At 50.5% G+C, this 18,665-nt stretch overlaps 1 protein-coding gene across 1 annotated transcript in view; it reads left to right on the top strand.

Annotated features, from left to right (window-relative positions):
• Positions 1-747: 747 nt before the first annotated feature.
• ext1b (exostosin glycosyltransferase 1b) overlaps positions 748-18,665 on the top strand; it is a 60,475-nt gene continuing 42,557 nt past the window's right edge. The window contains exon 1 of the mRNA XM_077009076.1: positions 748-2,419. Within this exon, the coding sequence (XP_076865191.1) occupies positions 1,476-2,419 (944 nt within the window). The 5' untranslated portion in view covers positions 748-1,475. The remainder of the gene's footprint in view (positions 2,420-18,665) is intronic.

Raw genomic sequence — 18,665 nt, 5'->3', positions numbered from 1 at the left:
TGGAGCACAGGGTTCTGTTTACCCAGACGCTATACCAGACGCCGACACAGATGGATAGTCTACAGTTTGGGCAGATGCTGCAAAAGAGATACTGCAATTACGCTAATGGTTTGAATTAAAGCAACTTTTCTTCTACCGATTTATGTAGAGGTAGCCCATTAGCTGTCTTCGTGGATCTGTTTTTAAGAGGTGGGTGTAGTCAGAAGACGTTCTTTGCTTCTGCCTGTGGGTAAATGGTTTCTGCAGAATGTTCCTGTGCATTCTGGCTACTCTTCAACCTCGCTAGTCTCAGGTAATTAGCCTACCCTCTTCTAAGCGTACATCCTGATAAATATATCTGAAGGACTTTTATGTGTGAAGAAAACCGTTTATTTATTTGTTATATTATATTTATATTACATTTAATCACATCTGTGGGAAAGTTGATATTTGTGCCTTTTAACAGCTATTGTATAAGAAAGTTCTTTGTATGTAGTTTGTACCGGTTTTAATCCACAATTTTAACAAAGAATTGTAACCATAATCCAGGGGAGACCGAAACCATTTGCAAGTCACCCGATGCCAGTTTTGTTCTTATCATCATCTGCACATTATGTACTCAATGTTACCGTGACCATTAGATTTACTACTACACTCTGGTAACGAAAGGGTGCGACGAAAGCCCCGCCTTTTCCGGTCTTTTAGGCCAATGACAGTGCACAATGCACCATGATGGGACGTAACGTAAGATGCCGTCGTGTCGGGATTGGAATGTAAGAGAGTAACAATCGGAACAACTGAGCAATCGGTAATTGGGCACACGGATCCAGCGAGCCCGTCCGCTCGTTTCGAATACGCCGCTGTTCTCGCTCTTCTCCTCCGGTTCGACCCGCTGTCTTCATGAACGGATTTACTTCTCGCGCGGTTCACGTTTCGGGGGAGGAATAAGAGCGATGCAGGGATTCGTGAGGCTACAGCGGTCGGGATGAAGCGCTGTGCCCGCGCGCTCCACGCGCTCTAACGGAATCAAACGGCGCGAGCGAGTCGGGACGTCCGTTCACACCGAGACGAACCTGTCGGCGCGGTAAAGACTTCACGGTTCTGCCTCACGGTGCGGTCCGGAGGAGGAGGGGGGGGAACCAGGAGTCCCCGCCGCTCCCCGATGGAAGTTCGACTACATGAGGCACACGGTCGGTAACGGAAGCTGCGGGGAGCTTACCGGGCTGGTTCTGGAGCCCAACGTGCGCCGCCTATAAGGTCGTGTTAAAATGTTCCGACTGGTCCGACGAGGGAGAGTGAGGAAATAGCGTGTCCAGTCGCCCACATGCGCCGGGTCAGTCGCCCATTAGGGGAACGGAATCCGCAGACGAGGGAAGAAGAGAGTTGGAGAGCCGAACCTGGAAGATGGCGGAGCGGTGCAGCCCGCGGTGCTGAAGGTCCAACTTCCACACGCTTCACGTTTCTTCGCGAGCCCCGCGGACCGGCCCGTAGTACACATGCAGGCCAAAAAGCGGTATCTAATTTCGCTGTTGACCGGCGCGTTCCTGGTTCTCCTGTTTTACTTCGGCGGGGTCCCGGGTCCGGCTGCGGGCGGGAGCCGGCATGAGCGCAGCCGCGGCCGGTACCGCTCGGTCCAGCCGTGGCCGCACTTCTCGGACCGCTTACAGTCGTTCAGCCCCCGGGACCACACGGACACGGAGGAGTACAACACCCACACGTCCCCTCGGCAGAAGAGGGACGTGAATGCGGGTGTGTACCGGGGCGGACGGTGCCGAATGGACTCGTGTTTCGACTTCTCCCTGTGCACGAGGAACGGCTTCAAAGTGTACGTGTACCCTCAGCAGAAGGGCGAGAAGATCTCGGAAAGTTATCAGAACATTTTGTCGACTATCGAGGGGTCTCGGTTTTACACGTCCGACCCGGGCCAAGCGTGTCTGTTCGTTCTGAGCTTGGACACTCTGGACCGGGACCAGCTGTCCCCACAGTACGTGCACAACCTGAAGACCAAGGTGCAGAACCTGCCGCTCTGGAGCAACGGTAGAAACCACCTCATATTTAACTTGTACTCGGGCACATGGCCGGACTACACGGAAGACTTGGGCTTCGACATCGGCCGGGCTATGCTGGCCAAGGCGAGCATCAGCACCGAGAACTTCAGACCCAATTTTGATGTGTCCATCCCGCTCTTCTCGAAGGAGCACCCGAGGACCGGGGGGGAGAGGGGCTACCTGAAGTTCAACACCATCCCACCTTTTCGGAAATACATGCTGGTGTTTAAGGGGAAGCGCTATCTGACCGGTATCGGTTCGGACACGCGGAACGCCCTGTACCACGTCCACAACGCCGAGGACGTGGTTCTCCTCACCACCTGCAAACACGGCAAAGACTGGCAGAAACACAAGGACGCTCGCTGCGACAGGGACAACGCCGAGTACGACAAGTAGGTTTGGACTTTGGTCCAGCTGCTTTTGGCCCGTCTGGGTCGAGAGAGGGGGCGCGTTGTGTCCGGTTTTGATTTTCTGATGAAAAATTTCCATTAGAACTTCCTCACTTGTAACCTTGAGGCCTTGGAACGTTTTATAGCCATTTAAGTTTGTCGTGTGGTAAGTTTTCTGGGAACTGAACTGTTCTCTGTCCTCCTCGTGTGTGCAGGTAAACTGCAGCACTTTTTAGGCGGGTGTCTGACATGCATGTCGGGCTTTTGGCAGCTGAGCACATGTTGACGATCGTTATAAATCGATCCTGAGCAGTAGACAGTTTAATGTGTACCACCGGTCCGTCCACAACCACGTGCTGTAGCGCTCCGTGTAAGCCCAGTGTCCTGTACACCTGTGTGTTGGTACTGTCCCGCTCAGACTCCTTCCTGCTTGGCCGGTGGCGCTAATGTGCGCGGATATTTTTGGCATGGAACCCTTTCCGACCATTGCACTGCAGAGGTGCTACTCGGCAGGACTCACTGATGTTAATTGGGTGTGTGTGTGTGTGTGTTTGGAGCAGCTGTTTGGAACATGAGCAAGCTGAGCCCAGCAGAAATGCTGCAGCTGACATGTTCTGTGTATTTTTTTTTTATTGCTTGTGTATGTCTGTTCGCTCTCGCTCTCTCTCTCTCTCTCTCTCTCTCTCTCTCTCTCTCTCGTGGGAGGGGGGGGCTGGTGTGTTGGTTGGAAGCTGATTGAAGTGAGCACCGTAGGTGTTGGCCATCTCAGAACCCACACATTTTTGCTCCGCTGTGTTATCCCCTGCTGCTTGGTTTGAGCCCACTCCACTCCATACAGTAAAATAAAGCTGCAGTTATCCGACCGCTGTTGTCTCGAGGACCTCTAACCATTAGTCTCAATTTCACCCATCCCGAGGCCCAGATAAAGCCACCTGGAGCTGGTGCATTTATCCTATGGAGCCGAGTGGAGTAATTGGTAAATCTCACCCCCCCATTCAGAGAGATGTGTTGTCAGTGGGTCTCGTTTCGCCTCCGTTTCTGCAGAATGTTCGCTCCCCGCTCAAAAACACGGTTGAACTCAACCGAGCAAATGTGCCAAGCTATATAGCAATGAACTGAATGATGCTTCCTATAGGCTGAGCTTGCATGATGCATGAGAAACTAATGAGTGGCGTTTGTCTGTGGCCCTGCCACCCCAACCCCTTATTAGGAGTGCTGATTCATGTTTGGAGATGCATCTCCAGGGTATCTCAACACTCATGACTCATAGCCTCCAGACCACTGAAAATGACTCTTGACTTTTATGGTGGTGTGTGATTCTTCTTTTATATGTCTGACAGGAGTTGAGATTTTTGCAATTGCCTCCATTTCATAATCCTACTGTACAGAACTCGTGCTAATATGGCCGCCCCGACTCCGCTTCAGCCAGACGGGTGGCACTAGTGGGCTGAGCGGGTGCTTCATCTACAGTGGCGCAGCAAGGGTGGGGGTGGAGATCCCTACCAAGGTGGATGAAGTCACCAGTGCTGCTCAGTGGTAAACAGGAGAACAGTTCAGAGTCTACAGAGTGGTAGACGGGAGAACAGTTCAGAGTCTACAGAGTGGTAGACGGGAGAACAGTTCAGAGTCTACAGAGTGGTAAACGGGAGAACAGTTCAGAGTCTACAGAGTGGTAGACGGGAGAACAGTTCAGAGTCTACAGAGTGGTAGACGGGAGAACAGTTCAGAGTCTACAGAGTGGTAGACGGGAGAACAGTTCAGAGTCTACAGAGTGGTAGACGGGGAGAACAGTTCAGGGTCTACAGAGTGGTAGACGGGAGAACAGTTCAGGGTCTACAGAGTGGTAGACGGGAGAGAACAGTTCAGGGTCTACAGAGTGGTAGACGGGAGAACAGTTCAGAGTCTACAGAGTGGTAGACGGGAGAACAGTTCAGAGTCTACAGAGTGGTAGACGGGAGAACAGTTCAGAGTCTACAGAGTGGTAGACGGGGAGAACAGTTCAGAGTCTACAGAGTGGTAGACGGGAGAACAGTTCAGAGTCTACAGAGTGGTAGACGGGAGAACAGTTCAGGGTCTACAGAGTGGTAGACGGGAGAACAGTTCAGGGTCTACAGAGTGGTAGACGGGAGAACAGTTCAGAGGCTCTCTCTGGTCACTGGCTCATTTGGGGAAGTTGTGGAATTCCTCGTAATCTCTGTGATGTCACATGGATCAGCTGCAGATGGAAGAAATGATTACAAATCCTCCACCTGCAAGGGGTTTTCAGTCTGGCATCCAGACTTCTGCCCTGTCACTAAGCCTGTTTATTTATTTATTTATGTATTCCTGCTTATAGGACGTCACGGGCAGTCATGGTCTGGTGATTGGGGAACTGGTCTTATGATCGGAGGGTTGTGGGTTTGATTCCCAGGCCCATGATTGACCAAGGCACTTAACCCCAACTGCTCCCCGGGCACCGTGTGTACCACAGCCCCCTAGTGATTGTGTGTGTGTGTGTGTGTGTGTGTGTGTGTGTGTGTGTGTACGCTCACTGCACAGATAAATGCAGAGGACTAACTTCGTTTGGGGTGAAAATCACGTTTGACAATATGGTAACTTGTATCTGACTAATCCTGTTTCTTGGTAAGTGTGTGTGTGTCCGTGTAGTGCTGAGTTGCTGGGTGATCTCTTGTCATGCAGTACCTACCCTGCTAATATTTAACCACTGCCTTCCGCCTTTATTGACATTAGGATGCAGCCGTTGTGGTTCTGGGGTTCTACGTTCTATTGTGCACAAGCACATTTTTATTGAAAGTTTTCCATCACTCCAGGCCTTCTCAAACTTTGAACTTTGGCCTTTGTGACCCAAACCCTGGATCCCAGTTTAGGTTATTTCCACAATAAATGATGGAGCATATGAAACACTGGATGTGTCCATCACACCATGTATCTGCTCCCACCACACAGGCCTGTGTGGTTGCGCTGGATGAAGGTCTTTCAGACGTGAAGGAAGGAGAATGTTGCGGTGACTGTCTGACTCGTGTTTCAGTTTCACTGCTTCACAGCAGCCAGACACTTTGAGGCGAGTGTTTCCACTGCCTCAGTTGCTGTTTCTGTTGTCGCATTAATAAATCATGAATTTGTCATGATCCTCATTCCCTTAAAGCAGTGGCTTGAGATTCGGAGATAATTAGCTAGAATAGTGTTCTGCTTAATTACTGATAGTTGATTATTTCTGCACTTAATGTGGTGTGACTGCTTTATCTGTGAGTGCCTGCATGTGTGTATGTGTATGTATACGCTCTTCATCACCTAGTTTTTACATGTTTGTAAGTTCTGTGATGGAAATGGTGCTCAATAACTGATTTTCCATTGTTGGCTATGTGCAATATTTGCAGTAAGAGACAAATCTCTTTGGTAATGTTCTGTTTCGTTTTCACACCACTGCAGCTCTGTCAGGCTGCCGGGTCGTGTGTGTGTGTGTGTGTGTGTGTGTGTGTGTGTGTGCGTGTGTGTGTGCGTGTGCGTGCGCGCGTGTGTGCGCGCGTGTGTGTGCGTGTGTGTGTGCGTGCGTGCGTGCGAGCGCGAGTATGTGCACGTGGTGCTCCTGGTGCTGATCTCTCTGGCCCCTGTCTGTCTCGGTCTGTGTGGCCTGGCCCGAGCCCCCTGCCCTTTGACCCCCCCTGCAAGGGGATTATCATGGGAAATTTTCCCCCGGGACAAAAACCAAAACCCTGAAGGACGAGGCACTCGCAAAGTCATTCTAAACTGCTTCACCCAACCACTGTTTGCTGTTTATCCATGATGAACTTTATACCTATAATTGATATTTTGTTTTGGACTGCAGTGAGAGTAGTAGTGTAGTCACACGTATAGTAGTCACGCAGTGCCAGATGAACCACCCCTTGGCAAACATTAATAGCAGGACCATTTAGCAAGGACCGGGGTAGTTCAAGTGGCAGTAATTGAGAGTACAGGATAAAAATGTGCAAAACGAGTCTTTTTATCTGAGACCTGTCAAGAGAGCGCTCGCTCTCATGAATTAATAAGAGAACAGTAAAGTGGTAAAAGCATCTCGCACTGAGGCAGGCGGCAGTCGCTTCTCTCTGAAACTGAGTTTAGTCGGACAGTTGATTGACTCCTGGCTGCAGAGTAGAGAGAGAGGGAGAGAGAGGGAGGTGGAGAATTGCCTCCTTGGAGATCAAAGGAGGTCTGTGGAAATTCGCATTGTTTATGCCTCTTCCTCTTGAGTGGCCGAGTGTGTCGAGGTGGACCCCCTCCTCTACGCCCCCTGCTGTCTGGCAGGAGAAGCGCTCAGGGGGCGGGGGAGGTGCTGGGATTTACCATTCTTAAAATATTAATGTCCAAATGGACTAGAATTATTGAAGAAAACCAAGACCTTGCTTGTAAAAGTTTATCTTGGAGCTGAAATCCAAAGAGGCAGTACAGTGGGGAAACTGCTGGTTTGTACATTTGCCTGTGAAAGCTTGAGTCTGGAGTCCAGTTGTGAAGAGATGAGGGTGAGGTGAAGCCATGCTCCCCTTACAGGAAGACTATACTAATAAGCCCCGCCCCTCCCACCCAGCAAACCGTATGAAAGGATGGAAGTACTTGTAGTTGCTTTTCAGAATACCATGTTTGATGCACTATACCTGTATAGTGCTGGTGGATATGGCCTTTTTTATGTAGATGGGGTTGGTGACCTGGGGAGCCCTTCTATGAGGTGTGAGATGGTTCATGCGCCCTCGTAAACTGGCAGCTTTGTTTGCTCCTTGATGTTGGTTGAGTTGGCAGAGAGGTGTCGGAAGTGGAGCAAATACGTTTTGTTTGGTCTTGGGGGGGGGGGGGGGGGGTTCTTTTTTGTGTGGCCAAGTCGTTGACCAGTGGTATACGATGTGGGGCGTGAGCAAGGTACCGTGCACTTGCTGAGGTGTAGGTGCGTGCGCGTGGTGCATTTCTCATTGTGATGTCATGCCACTCGATTCTTTGCTGGACTCCCTGGATCCGCTGGATCATCGGTCCCTGGTGCCGGGACGTTCGTTCCCTGCTGGATTGCTCCATGTCAGGCTGAGCTGCCTGAAAGGCACTGCGACCTCCCTGAGGTCAGCATGGACCACTCTAATTCTGTCTCTCACAAAGCATGGGAATGTAAACGGCTCGAGGGGCATTCTTATGGTACAGGGGCTCTTCACCAAGCCATCCATTACTGCACATTATCTGTTGCATTCAATCATAGGCCTCGTTGACCCTTAACACAACACAATCGCTGTATTGCTAAATCATTCTTCAGAGAAATCAAAACAAACATTTTTATTGCTAGGCAAGACTAGCGCTGCGCAATTAGCAGAGGTTGTTTTAGGGAAAAAAAAGCATTATGGTCTGAAGAATGTGTGTAGAGTGTGGAGAGGGAGAGGGGAATGGTGTTGGCAGGGGGGAGCTGTCTGTAGAAAGAGTGTTTTGTTTAAGTGCTAGCTGATCTAATGGCCTGTGCTGTTTTATGGCTTGATTTGACTTCCTCTCCAGTGTTTCTCTCTCTTTCTCCTCTCTCTCACTCTTTCGACCCAAGGCTCTGAGGGGCTCCTTTGTGTGAAAGTTTGCTCAGATTCCTTTGCAGTCTGTGCCTTGTTGACACCCTGCCTCCCTCCCAAACCCCTGCAGTCTCCCACTGCCTTCAAAGCTCCCAGAGCCCAGTTTCCTCCCCCTCCTGCCCCAACTTCCCAATTCCCACAACCCCCACCTCTACCCCACCCACGCCAAAGGCCCCCCCCACCTCTACCCCACCCACGCCAAAGGCCCCCCCACCTCTACCCCACCCACGCCAAAGGCCCCCCCACCTCTACCCCACCCACGCCAAAGGCCCCCCCCACCTCTACCCCACCCACGCCAAAGGCCCCCCCCACCTCCCTCTTTCTGCCAGCAGCTAGACTGAGCCTCTGCTCTCTGCCTTTGCTTTTGAACCCTGGACGGCACTGACAATGACCACACACACACTCCGCTGAACCCACGCTTGACAGAATCCGCCCCACTTAACGGTTCAGTGGCTGAGTGGCGACTGTCGAGGGAGGAAGGAGCCCCAGGCGTCTGTGGTGGAGAGTCTGAGGATTATAGAATTTCTTTTCATTTTTCAAGTTCTCCCACCTGCCAACCAAGACTTGTTCTTCAATTTGTTCGTGGGTTACTGAAGGTCCTTCTCGTGGCCAGAGCTGGCTGGTGGGACGTAGGAGGGACGGTGGCGAATGGCTCCATGCAGGCCGTGTGTCTCTCTCCGACACCCCCTCCGATGGACTGTGCAGCACCCTGTTACTCTGACTGAAAGATGCCACCACTGCTTAAACGCACCGTCTTGGTGGTATGAAGATTTTAGATCCTGGGGGCAGCTAGAAACACCTGAACTGGAGATTGGATTTTAAAGGTATCCATGGCTGTCTCGTCATGTTGGCATTCAGTAGTTGCCAGTTACTCATTCATTTTCCAAATCATTTATTTCCGATGTGTTGCCAGATACCTGAGGCTTAACGTTGTTGACGCCTGAATTATTTTTTTCAGGTGGTAGTTCTCAGTCAGGCTTGGTGAAGCTTTGTTCATTGTTGACTGCCTCAACTAAAGAAACAACTTAACAGGCACTGTGGATGAACTGCTGATTTCTCTCACTCTCTCATTCTCTCTTATTCTCACCCTCACTCATTTATTTTTAACCCATCTCCTCTTATGTCTGGGTGAGCCATATTCATCACATCCACCACTTATGCTGATTGAAGGTGGCTTTTACTGGAAATGGAGAGTGTTATTTTATATTTTCCTCTCTCTCTTTTCTCTTCTCGTGCCGTTGCCTGTGAACCGCTGTTAAATGAGCTCACAAGACATTGAGGTGGCGGACGTCTGCGTTCTGGGCGGGTCCTGGCTCTGCCGCCATGTCCTCCTCAGGACCCCGCATCCTGCCGGACGGTATGTAGGAGAGAGGCCGCCATGGTCCCTCTTTAATTCAGGCACAGCACCGGGGATTAAACGTGCTTTCAGTGGCCTAACATGACTTTGTGCCTTTAGTCTAATACGTCTCTGCTTTCACTGGCTGAGGCTCGCAGCCGTCTCTGAAAGAGGGACCATTCTTCTCTTGTTCCTGGGAGTTTGTTTCGCTTGGTCTTTTACCTGTGTTCACCTGTCATGTCATCTTCACCTTTGTCATTACCCCATTTGTAGGCCTCTGAGAAATGTATCTCTACAAGGAAGCTTTTCCGCTCTGACCCAAAGGTCTTCATTATGCAAATGCATATTTATTATGTGATGAGAAAACAAAAGGCAAGTTTGCCTTCCTCATTCCGTGTGTGTGTGTGTGTGTGTGTGTGTGTGAGAGAGAGACGTGAAGTCCAGTAAACACTGGGTCCGTCTCTCTCGCCGCTTCTCACTCGCCGTCTACACTCACCTCCTCACCTCCACCCCTCCTGGGCTTTTGCTTCATGGACGTGTTCTGATTGGCCGAGCACTCGGCCGTCCTGAAAACGTGCCTGCTCGCGTGGACCCTCCAGGCTCACTGAATCATTCCTCAGCAGGGTCGTATCTATGCATGTGTACCAGTCCCTTTTGCACTGCGTGTCCATACAGGCATGTCCATACAGATGCTCTAATGTCTTCTGCCTTGATCTCCATCCTGATTCAAGACCTTATCAAAGTGTCAGCTGGGGTTCAATGCAGGCATGGTCCAAATGGCCCTCGCTTTGGGAGACTTTTGTGGAGTTTAACTTTTTTTGTTTGTGACGTGTTACATTGAGAATATCTAACATTTTTGCATAAATACTAAATAATCCATTCATTATCATTTAACATTCATGTATTCATTTTTGAGAAAGTGACTAAGTACTATCTTGATAGTATCAACAGGGATATATACATACACATACCGTTTTCGATTCGGATTTGTTTGGAAGTCTGAGCTCATTCATTGGTCATCTCCTATTTCAGCATTGTGTTTATACAAACATACCACACTGATGGGACTTTATATTACAGCAATATAGAATTGTCAGCTTGAGAAAACGGAGAATAAAGTAATAAACATGAATATTAATGACACGAACATTCATGAATGTGTTTTCTGCTTGTGGCTGTTTGGCTTTACATAAAGCAGGCGTACTCAACTAAATTTGTCCGCGGTCCAATTTTGGCAGATACCTGTGCCCTGAGGTCCGGTGCGGCGGGGGTGGCGAACGTAAGTTGTTGAGCGGGGGGGGGGGGGGGGGGGGGGGGGGGGGGTACAGTGCGCGAACGGTGCATTTATACTTTCGCGAGCGTCACTGCAGTGTTCTCCGCACCGATAGGCGTTTTGTCCGAAACGATATGTGGTAGAAACACCCCTCAAAACAGGGGAATGAACATTTACCTGACCAATTTTAATGTTGCTATATGTTTCAGGTTTGAAAAGTGCTGGAATTTAGGTTAAAGTACTTTAAAATGCTTGAAATTGTAACTACTTGGTTTCACAACAAATAGCTGTCTGACTGAATAGTTCTCTTGTATTAGGTTAACAAATACGAGCCTCTTGTAATTCCAGGACGAAACATGAGAGAACGTGAAGACGTGAAGATTGGGCGTTTTTTAAATAAACAACCATTAAATAATGTGATAAAAAGCGAATTATTTTGAGTATATGTATAAATATTTAACTTAATTATGTTTAACATGCTGGGAAATATTGAAATGGACCTTGAAAGTGACGTACAAGTGCTTGAATTCCACCTTATAAAGGTGTATGAACCCTGAAAACGTGACTTTGTTCATTGCGTTGAAGCGTGGCGCGAAGTTACAAAATTCGAGAGGTGCACGACCTCTCGAACCGACAGCGCGCGAGGCACTCGCGCACACGCGGAGCCACAGCGATTACGTCATTTTCGCCGCGCGGACCCTCGCGCCGCTCGCGAAGCGTCAACCAGGCAGGCTTGTTGTTGAGCGGGGTGGCGAACGTAAGTTGTTGAGCGGGGGTGGCAAACGTAACACTCGTGACGGAATGTTTTGTCAATAGTCCTGAAATAAATGCTACGGTTTTGTTTTGGTCCGTATCCAGTTAATCAGGAATGAGATTGGGTCCGGACAGGACTGCGTTCGGGTCCGGATCCGGACCGCGGTCCGCCAGTTGAGTACCCCTGACATAAAGGGTGTCTGCACAACACATTTACCACAAATTTATTATTCAGCCGCTGTTGAGTTATGAGCTTGGTGATCCTTCAGTCTCTGAAATCTCAGGTTTGGTCTTTAAAGGCAGCTTTTACTTCCATTAGTATGGGGTCCACCTCAGGCTTCCGGATGGCCTTTGTTTGTTTGCAGTGATTTTTTTTTTCTACCTTTTTTATATGCAAGTTCAGTTCTGCCCATTAGAAAAGTACTTTTATCATTTAGCTGGACTTGTCCCTGCAGGTCCACTCAAGAGAACTTGTAAGTCTGGGATGTTGGCACATCTCTATTTTGTTAGATAATCTCTCCAGTATCACCTGCTTCTTTCAGGATCCTTCTAAGAACTGTTCTTCTCCTGGTCTGCTGCTCATGTGGAGAAGAGAATAGAGCCGTGTGTGTGTGTGTGTGTGTGTGTGTGTGTTGCGTTGCTGTGGTTGATCCCTGCTCACCTGCCAAGCCTGTGCTGTTCTTAATGGGATCTCTCTGAATGAGGCTTTTTTTGAACTCTCATGAACACATCTTCACTGTGCAGAAGAGTAACACTTGCATGCACATATATATGGCATTTATAACTTGTAGCACAGAGTTAAGGAGTTTTTATTTTTTCCTTCCCTGCCTTTCATGTCCAGGCTTCTGCAGAGCTGCGTTCATGTGTTCAAGGCTGCTGTGCTTCTCACCTGCTGGTGATAGACAGCGCCCGCGTGTGCTTATCAGGAGCTGCAGTGATTTATGTGCCGTCAGTCATCTGGCATGTCGATGGTGTCTGCACACACCGCTGTGGAATAATCTGTCCGCGGCCACACAGCTGACTGACGGAGAACTGGTGTCTAACTGTAGCGGCGATCGTTTCTGTTCAATTAAGCGGGATGGTGCAGATGGAGTCGAGTTGGGGGCCCTTTGCAGATCATGATCCACACGGGCAAAGAACAGCAGACCAGGAAACACTCCGTCTTCATCAGGCCGGCATTCTCCTCCATTACGTTATGGTAATTTCCGTCACTGCTTAGCCGGCTGGCACGGCGCTGCTCTCTGATTGCTGATGGAGGAATATTGTCGCCTCTCTCCCGCTGACCTTCGCTGGTGCGGCTGCAGGTTTATATCGCTCTGTAGAGCCTTACAACCCCCATCCGTGAGGCAGACTCTACATTTCTGAGGAGGATGTGCTCAGCTGGAAGGTGTTGTGGTCTGATGTTCCTGGCACCATCTTTAGCTCTTGGCTGCCCTTTTGATGCCCAACATGGAGTTGGAGCCTTCAGGAACTTCGGGGGGGTGGGGTTGGGTTTGTCTTTCAGTCCATGCTGGCACATCACGTTCCACTGAATCCACATTTCTAGTGAGTGACCCCTGACTCCATGTCTCTGCCTTCACAAGAGCTTAATTACGAGGTGTGTTGTACGCTGAGGGACGACACGGGGTGACCTGCTAAACCTCATTATGGGAGGGCCGCAGGAGCTCAGAACGCTGTCTTCTAATGACGCTGTGAAGGCTCCCACCTGTTCCACACTGCTGCACTCACGGCCTGCTTTTCTGGGTCTCGTGTGTGTGTGTGTGTGTGTGTGTGTGTGTGTGTGTGTGTGTGTGTGTGTGTGCGCTCTAGCTCCTCACACTCACTGTCTTTCCTAAACCACCTCCTTCCATTTGCCCCACTGTGGAGGGCGTGGGGTGGCAGGAGGAGGCCTGGGTTGTGGTTAAGATGGTCCTGATCCAGAGTGGTAGGAATCTGGATTGTAGCTGTGATTTTAGCCCCTGGGCGAGGTGCACGCGGGGCTGATTGTAGGTGTTCCAGTCTGCTGGCTACGGAGCAGCCAGTGTCTGGGGACGAGGCCCAGCAGGGAAGCAGCTTGTCCAGGACATCTGCTGTAAAAGCTTGTGAGTCAGCAGAACCAGGGAAACGAGGAACTACTCCTCAACGTCCTGGGCAGCAGGGGGGTGTTCAGATAAAGGAGCGGAGCAGGTCTGAGCAGTGTACTGATCCAGGATCAGCAGAGCCAGACCACCAGAAAGCTCAACAGTCGTGGCCAAGGCTGCTAGCTTGGCTGCCTGTTCTCCCAGGTGCTCATGTTGGTGGGGCTCTTTTGGACCAAGGCCTCCAGAATAGGCATCTGCGTGTGTACAAATTGAACTCAAATCCCCCCCCCCCCACCTTTAGTTCCAAGGTAATGCGTCTCTTCCTCGCGAGGAAAAAATTCCTGCCATAGCAAAGGACATAAAAGAGCCCTTCACTGGCTCTCTGGTGGGATCCATCATTGTCTGGAGGCTGGAGGAGAAGAGGAAACGGCATTAGGTCTGCGCTGGTCCTATAGAGCTGCGGGGAAGTGGCTGTATAATTGTGCGCCGCCTTCATTAGCCACTCCCCAGTGGGGGATTTAATGAATGGGAACTCAGGCGAACTATCGGTGCTATTTGTGCCACAGCCGATGGGCTCCGGCGAGGGAGCGCTCCCGCCCGCCGGTGTCCATCACGCCTCCGAAATGCGTTTTCCGTGCCAAGGCGCTGCCATTTGTGCTCTCCTGCGGGGAGGCGGAACAAAAGCGCCCTGGCCACAGGAGCAGGAGACGGAGGCGCGGTGGAAGGTTTTCGTGCCTCTGCGCACTTTATTCGCAGCATTGTACTGAGACGAGATTTTGGCAGACTCGTGCTTCACCGAATTTAACGGGAATGTGCTCTGAGCGGACGCTGAGCGGTCACCGTTGTAGTGGAGGGGGGCGCACACACCGCGGACCATGAAAATGGCTGTACGGCCTGAGGCTTGATGAAGCACATCCTGCCACGTTGCTTGTGCATGTCTGCATAGGTGTACATGGCTTACCTAGTGAAGAAAACTCCCTTCTTTTGAGGCTTGAGCTAAAGTACTAAGTAGTTATTATTGGGTGACTCAGTAGATTGCATTTCACTTTGGCATGTTTTGCTGTGGACTGTTCGGTTTTATTGTGTATATAATGCAGCTGTGACCTGGAGACCATGAACAAAACGGCGTATTTGATGGCGATTCGCTACATTCCACATTAAATATTTGAGCAAATAAGATTGAACGTTTTAACAGCTTCCTTTCCACTTGTCTGTGTGGCCCTTGTGTGTAAAAGATTAATGGACACTGGGCTTGTGTGTGGCCTTGTGATGTCTTGTTGTTTCCGTGTTGTTTTTGAACAGATAAATACATCATTTAGAAGGTTTCCTCTGCCTGATTGCAGTTTAGATTGCATTAAAAAAAAAACGTATTCAGATTGTGACCTATATCGTCTGTGGTTTGGTGTAAAGGCATCATCTATGTCTGTTTTGCTGTGTCTGCAAACTGGACTGATCCTCTTGTGACATGGGAAATGAAAGATGACCTCACCAGTCTAGTCCCTGGCGGTGATTTGTCACACTCGTGGGCTCCGTCATTCCTTCCGTCTCTCTCTCTCTCTCCCCCTCTCTCTCTCACTCACTCACTCACAAGTGCACACTCTCTCACTCTATCACATTTCTCTTTCTTCTCTCGCTCTCTACAGGGGTTGGCTTCAGATGTTTAAACCTGATCCAATGCTGAAACCCTCGAGATGGAGCCCCGTCTCTTCTGTGAAGTTATTTAGGGCCCCTTTCTCCCTCCCCAGCCCACAAAGGTCTAGCCATCGCACTCGCGCTCACTCGGCTAGCGTTTGGTAAACACGAAGCATCCAGCCTCCAGTAGCTCCACGTGCGGTTTGCATGCCTTTTCACAGCAGCCTGGCGCTTCTGGGACACAAGTGGTAACCTTGTGGTGAAATGCTTCTCGGGCCCTCTCACGGTCTAGATCCTTCTTCCCTGTCTGGAGGCTGGAGACCACGCCGCTACCTTCACCCAGTCTCAGCCACTCAAAACCTCCATCCTCCATCTTGCACTGTTGCTTATTGGAAGATTTATATAAATGCTACAACGTCTCATAGATTTGATAACACTGTACGTTATGATCAGATTGAAATGGAACAGTAACTAATACACTGTCAACGTCACCCCTGTTTGGCTGAAGGGCTCCAGCGTATGGGCTTTGGCTTATGAACAATAAAACCAAGATGGAGAACTAGATGGAGATTGAAGTATGCAGAGTTTTATGGGGGGAAACCCTCTACACTTATATCTTTCTCCTGACTGGCTGTGACTGCCTAAATGTGCTAGTTCATTCAGGCTGTGGTTTCCCCTCTGAGCGCCTCCTTCCTCTCTGTGTTTACGGGCTGGGGTGAGGGGTTCTTCTACCCCCAGAACTCCCCTCCTTCCTCTCTGTGTTTACGGGCTGGGGTGAGGGGTTCTTCTACCCCCAGAACTCCCCTCCTGCCTCTCTGTGTTTACGGGGTGGGGTGAGGGGTTCTTCTACCCCCAGAACTCCCCTCCACCCTCTCTGTGTTTACGGGGTGGGGTGAGGGGTTCTTCTACCCCCAGAACTCCCCTCCTGCCTCTCTGTGTTTACGGGGTGGGGTGAGGGGTTCTTCTACCCCCAGAACTCCCCTCCACCCTCTCTGTGTTTACGGGGTGGGGTGAGGGGTTCTTCTACCCCCAGAACTCCCCTCCTTCCTCTCTGTGTTTACGGGCTGGGGTGAGGACGGGGGTGGGGTGAGGGGTTCTTCTACCCCAAGAACTCCCCTCCTGCACTTACTCAAACACTTATTTGTTTATGAAGGCATGTGGTTGGCAGTGAAATGGAGGCCAGAGCCTGTTGGGTGATATGCTGGGGTGGAGACTGCAGGGGGTGGAGCCATAGGGGGAGAAGCCAAATCCCTGTGATCTGAATTAGGAGTCTCAGGCTGGTGAGGTGGCTGGTGATGGAGCCTGTTTTGCTCTGCCTGGTCTCAAGAGGGATTCTTGAGGTGTGTGTGTGTGTGTGTGTGTGTGTGTGTGTGTGTGTGTGTGTGTGTGTGTGTGTGTGTGTGTGTGTGTGTGTGTGTGTGTGTGTGTGTGTGTGTGTGTGTGTGTCTGGATGTGTGCCTGCCTGCCACATTTTCAGGCTCAATTCAAGAAGAGCAGAGATGTTGGGCTCCCCACCTCCCCTTTCTTCTAGCTGCTTTTTTTTCTCCATTTCTTTCCTTTTCTTTACCCACTCTGTCTTCGTCCCCCCCCCCTCCTCTTCCTCTTCTCCCCATTGCCTGTGAAGGTGGAGGAAATCCAGCCTCATTGTTGTGCTTTGTGCCGGCACTCTGATCATGTGACCTTCCGCCTCGGCGGGAAATTCCCAACAGGCCGCCGCTGTGTGGAAGTGCTTCTCCAGTGGCCGGGCCCGCCCCACACACACACACACACACACGGGCCTGAAGAGCGATCCAGGCCAGCGGGAGTCTCGGCCCCTGTCCATGCCAGCAGCTCGCCACACCGCGGCCTGCAGCCCGAGCCCTGCGGTGAACCACCCTCCCATGAGGACACCCTACAAACGCAGTCGAACACCCCACAGGCTGGCTGACCTCTGACCTCGCACGTGGCCTGTGGGCGGATTTCCTGCTTTTCATAATGGGGACGTTACATGCCGTGATTTGATTAGCCATTTCTTTGGAGTTTGAATTACTCGCTACAACTCTGAACCTGTGAGGCAGGGTGTTTTGGGGAGCCTTCAATATGTCACATGGTTGCACAGAAGTAAAGTTTGATATATATAATCTGTTGGGTTTAGAGTTCAGCGAAGTTTTGATTTCATATATTCCATTCAGCTTCATTTCATTATATATTCCATACACACGTTCCATTACACGTTCTTTAATCACAGCTGGGTGTCGGTGTCCTGCTCTTTGTCAGTGTGCAAATAAATGTAGTTTGCAAATCATAATGGCACTTTTACAAATGAAGCCTCTGCAGAACGTGTGTCCTGATGTCCTTCAGTCCTTCAGTCGTGCTCACGCCGACCAAGCATGCATAGCGGACCAAGACTGGTGTCTTTACGGAAAGCTTTGTTGATATGCAAATATCACACATGCACTCGTGGCTGACACGGTGTGTAAATGGCCAGACGCTTGACACCTCGCCCAATGGCTGGTGGAAACCCCCCTCCCCTGGCTACTGTGTTGAATGGGTGGAGTACGTCCAGTGTTTGGGTGGATCTGCTACACGTGGATGGTGCTGGAGACGTAGAGGAGTTTAATATGCGCGCCACACGGCCCGGCGTGGGCAGTATGTGGGAGGAGGGGCTTACCGTGTGTGAGGGACAACGGCATTGTTCAAGACAGTGTCCATGTGTGACGGGGACATTGAATATCATACCGCCGCAGATTCTGAAGCTTTTCACTGTGTTTTCCTGCAGGAGTCTGGTGGGTGGAGGGGGGGGGTGTAGTTTGCATGGCTTTGGTTTGGAGGCAGCAGTCAGATCTTTGTGGCTGCAGACGTGGGTGTAGGAGGCTCTGCTGCTCCACTTGGCCTCGCTCCTTTTTGCCCTGAGGTTTTTAATGTGTTTTTTTTTCTTTTTTCGTGCACTTGATGGAAATTCACAGCACATGAAGGAACCGTGCACATCCATCCACACACACGTCAGACTCACACACACTCACACTCACCCAGCCCTCGGCTTGTTTGGTACCTCCGAGTATTTTTAAACTCTTCCAAGTACTCTGCAGGAGTGTGCACTACACGCACACACTCGCGTGCGCACACACACACACAAGGCAGTACTCTGGATGAGGTCACTTTGGAACGCTCACGCACTCTTAATGGCATGCGCGTGAGACTGTGGTCCGTTATAGACCAGTCAGCCAGTGAAAGTTTGAGTGATGACTGCTCAGAGCTGGGGGGGATACTTGTCTATATTTTTGTGTGTGTATGTAGAGAGCTGTGTATGCACGCCTGTGTGCAAGCAACCATGATGGTGGCTCATTATATGCTTTTGCAATGTCACAGGAAGTGCGGAGACATCCCAGCTGTCCTCTGTAGTCCAAACGAGGCGAGAGTCGGACCCACTGCCACACAACGCCACGGCTGTATTTTTAAAAATAACCGGTCCAGAAAGGGAGTTGATGGGCTACCGTGGCAACAGCATCCCTTCCTCCAGCGTCTCCAGGGTCAGCGTGAGGCCGACACGAGCAGCCCGCCTCATCACGGAAGAATTCACGCGCTGCTTGGCACGAGTAATCTAGCGATTATCTGCTAACAGTTAGAACAAACTACAGCAATGATTCCT

The sequence above is a fragment of the Brachyhypopomus gauderio genome, chromosome 6 (assembly GCF_052324685.1).
Source record: "Brachyhypopomus gauderio isolate BG-103 chromosome 6, BGAUD_0.2, whole genome shotgun sequence".
Classification (NCBI taxonomy): Eukaryota; Metazoa; Chordata; class Actinopteri; order Gymnotiformes; family Hypopomidae; genus Brachyhypopomus; species Brachyhypopomus gauderio.
The sequence above is the reverse complement of the archived record's forward strand: the minus strand, read 5'-3'. Positions and strand labels throughout refer to the sequence as shown.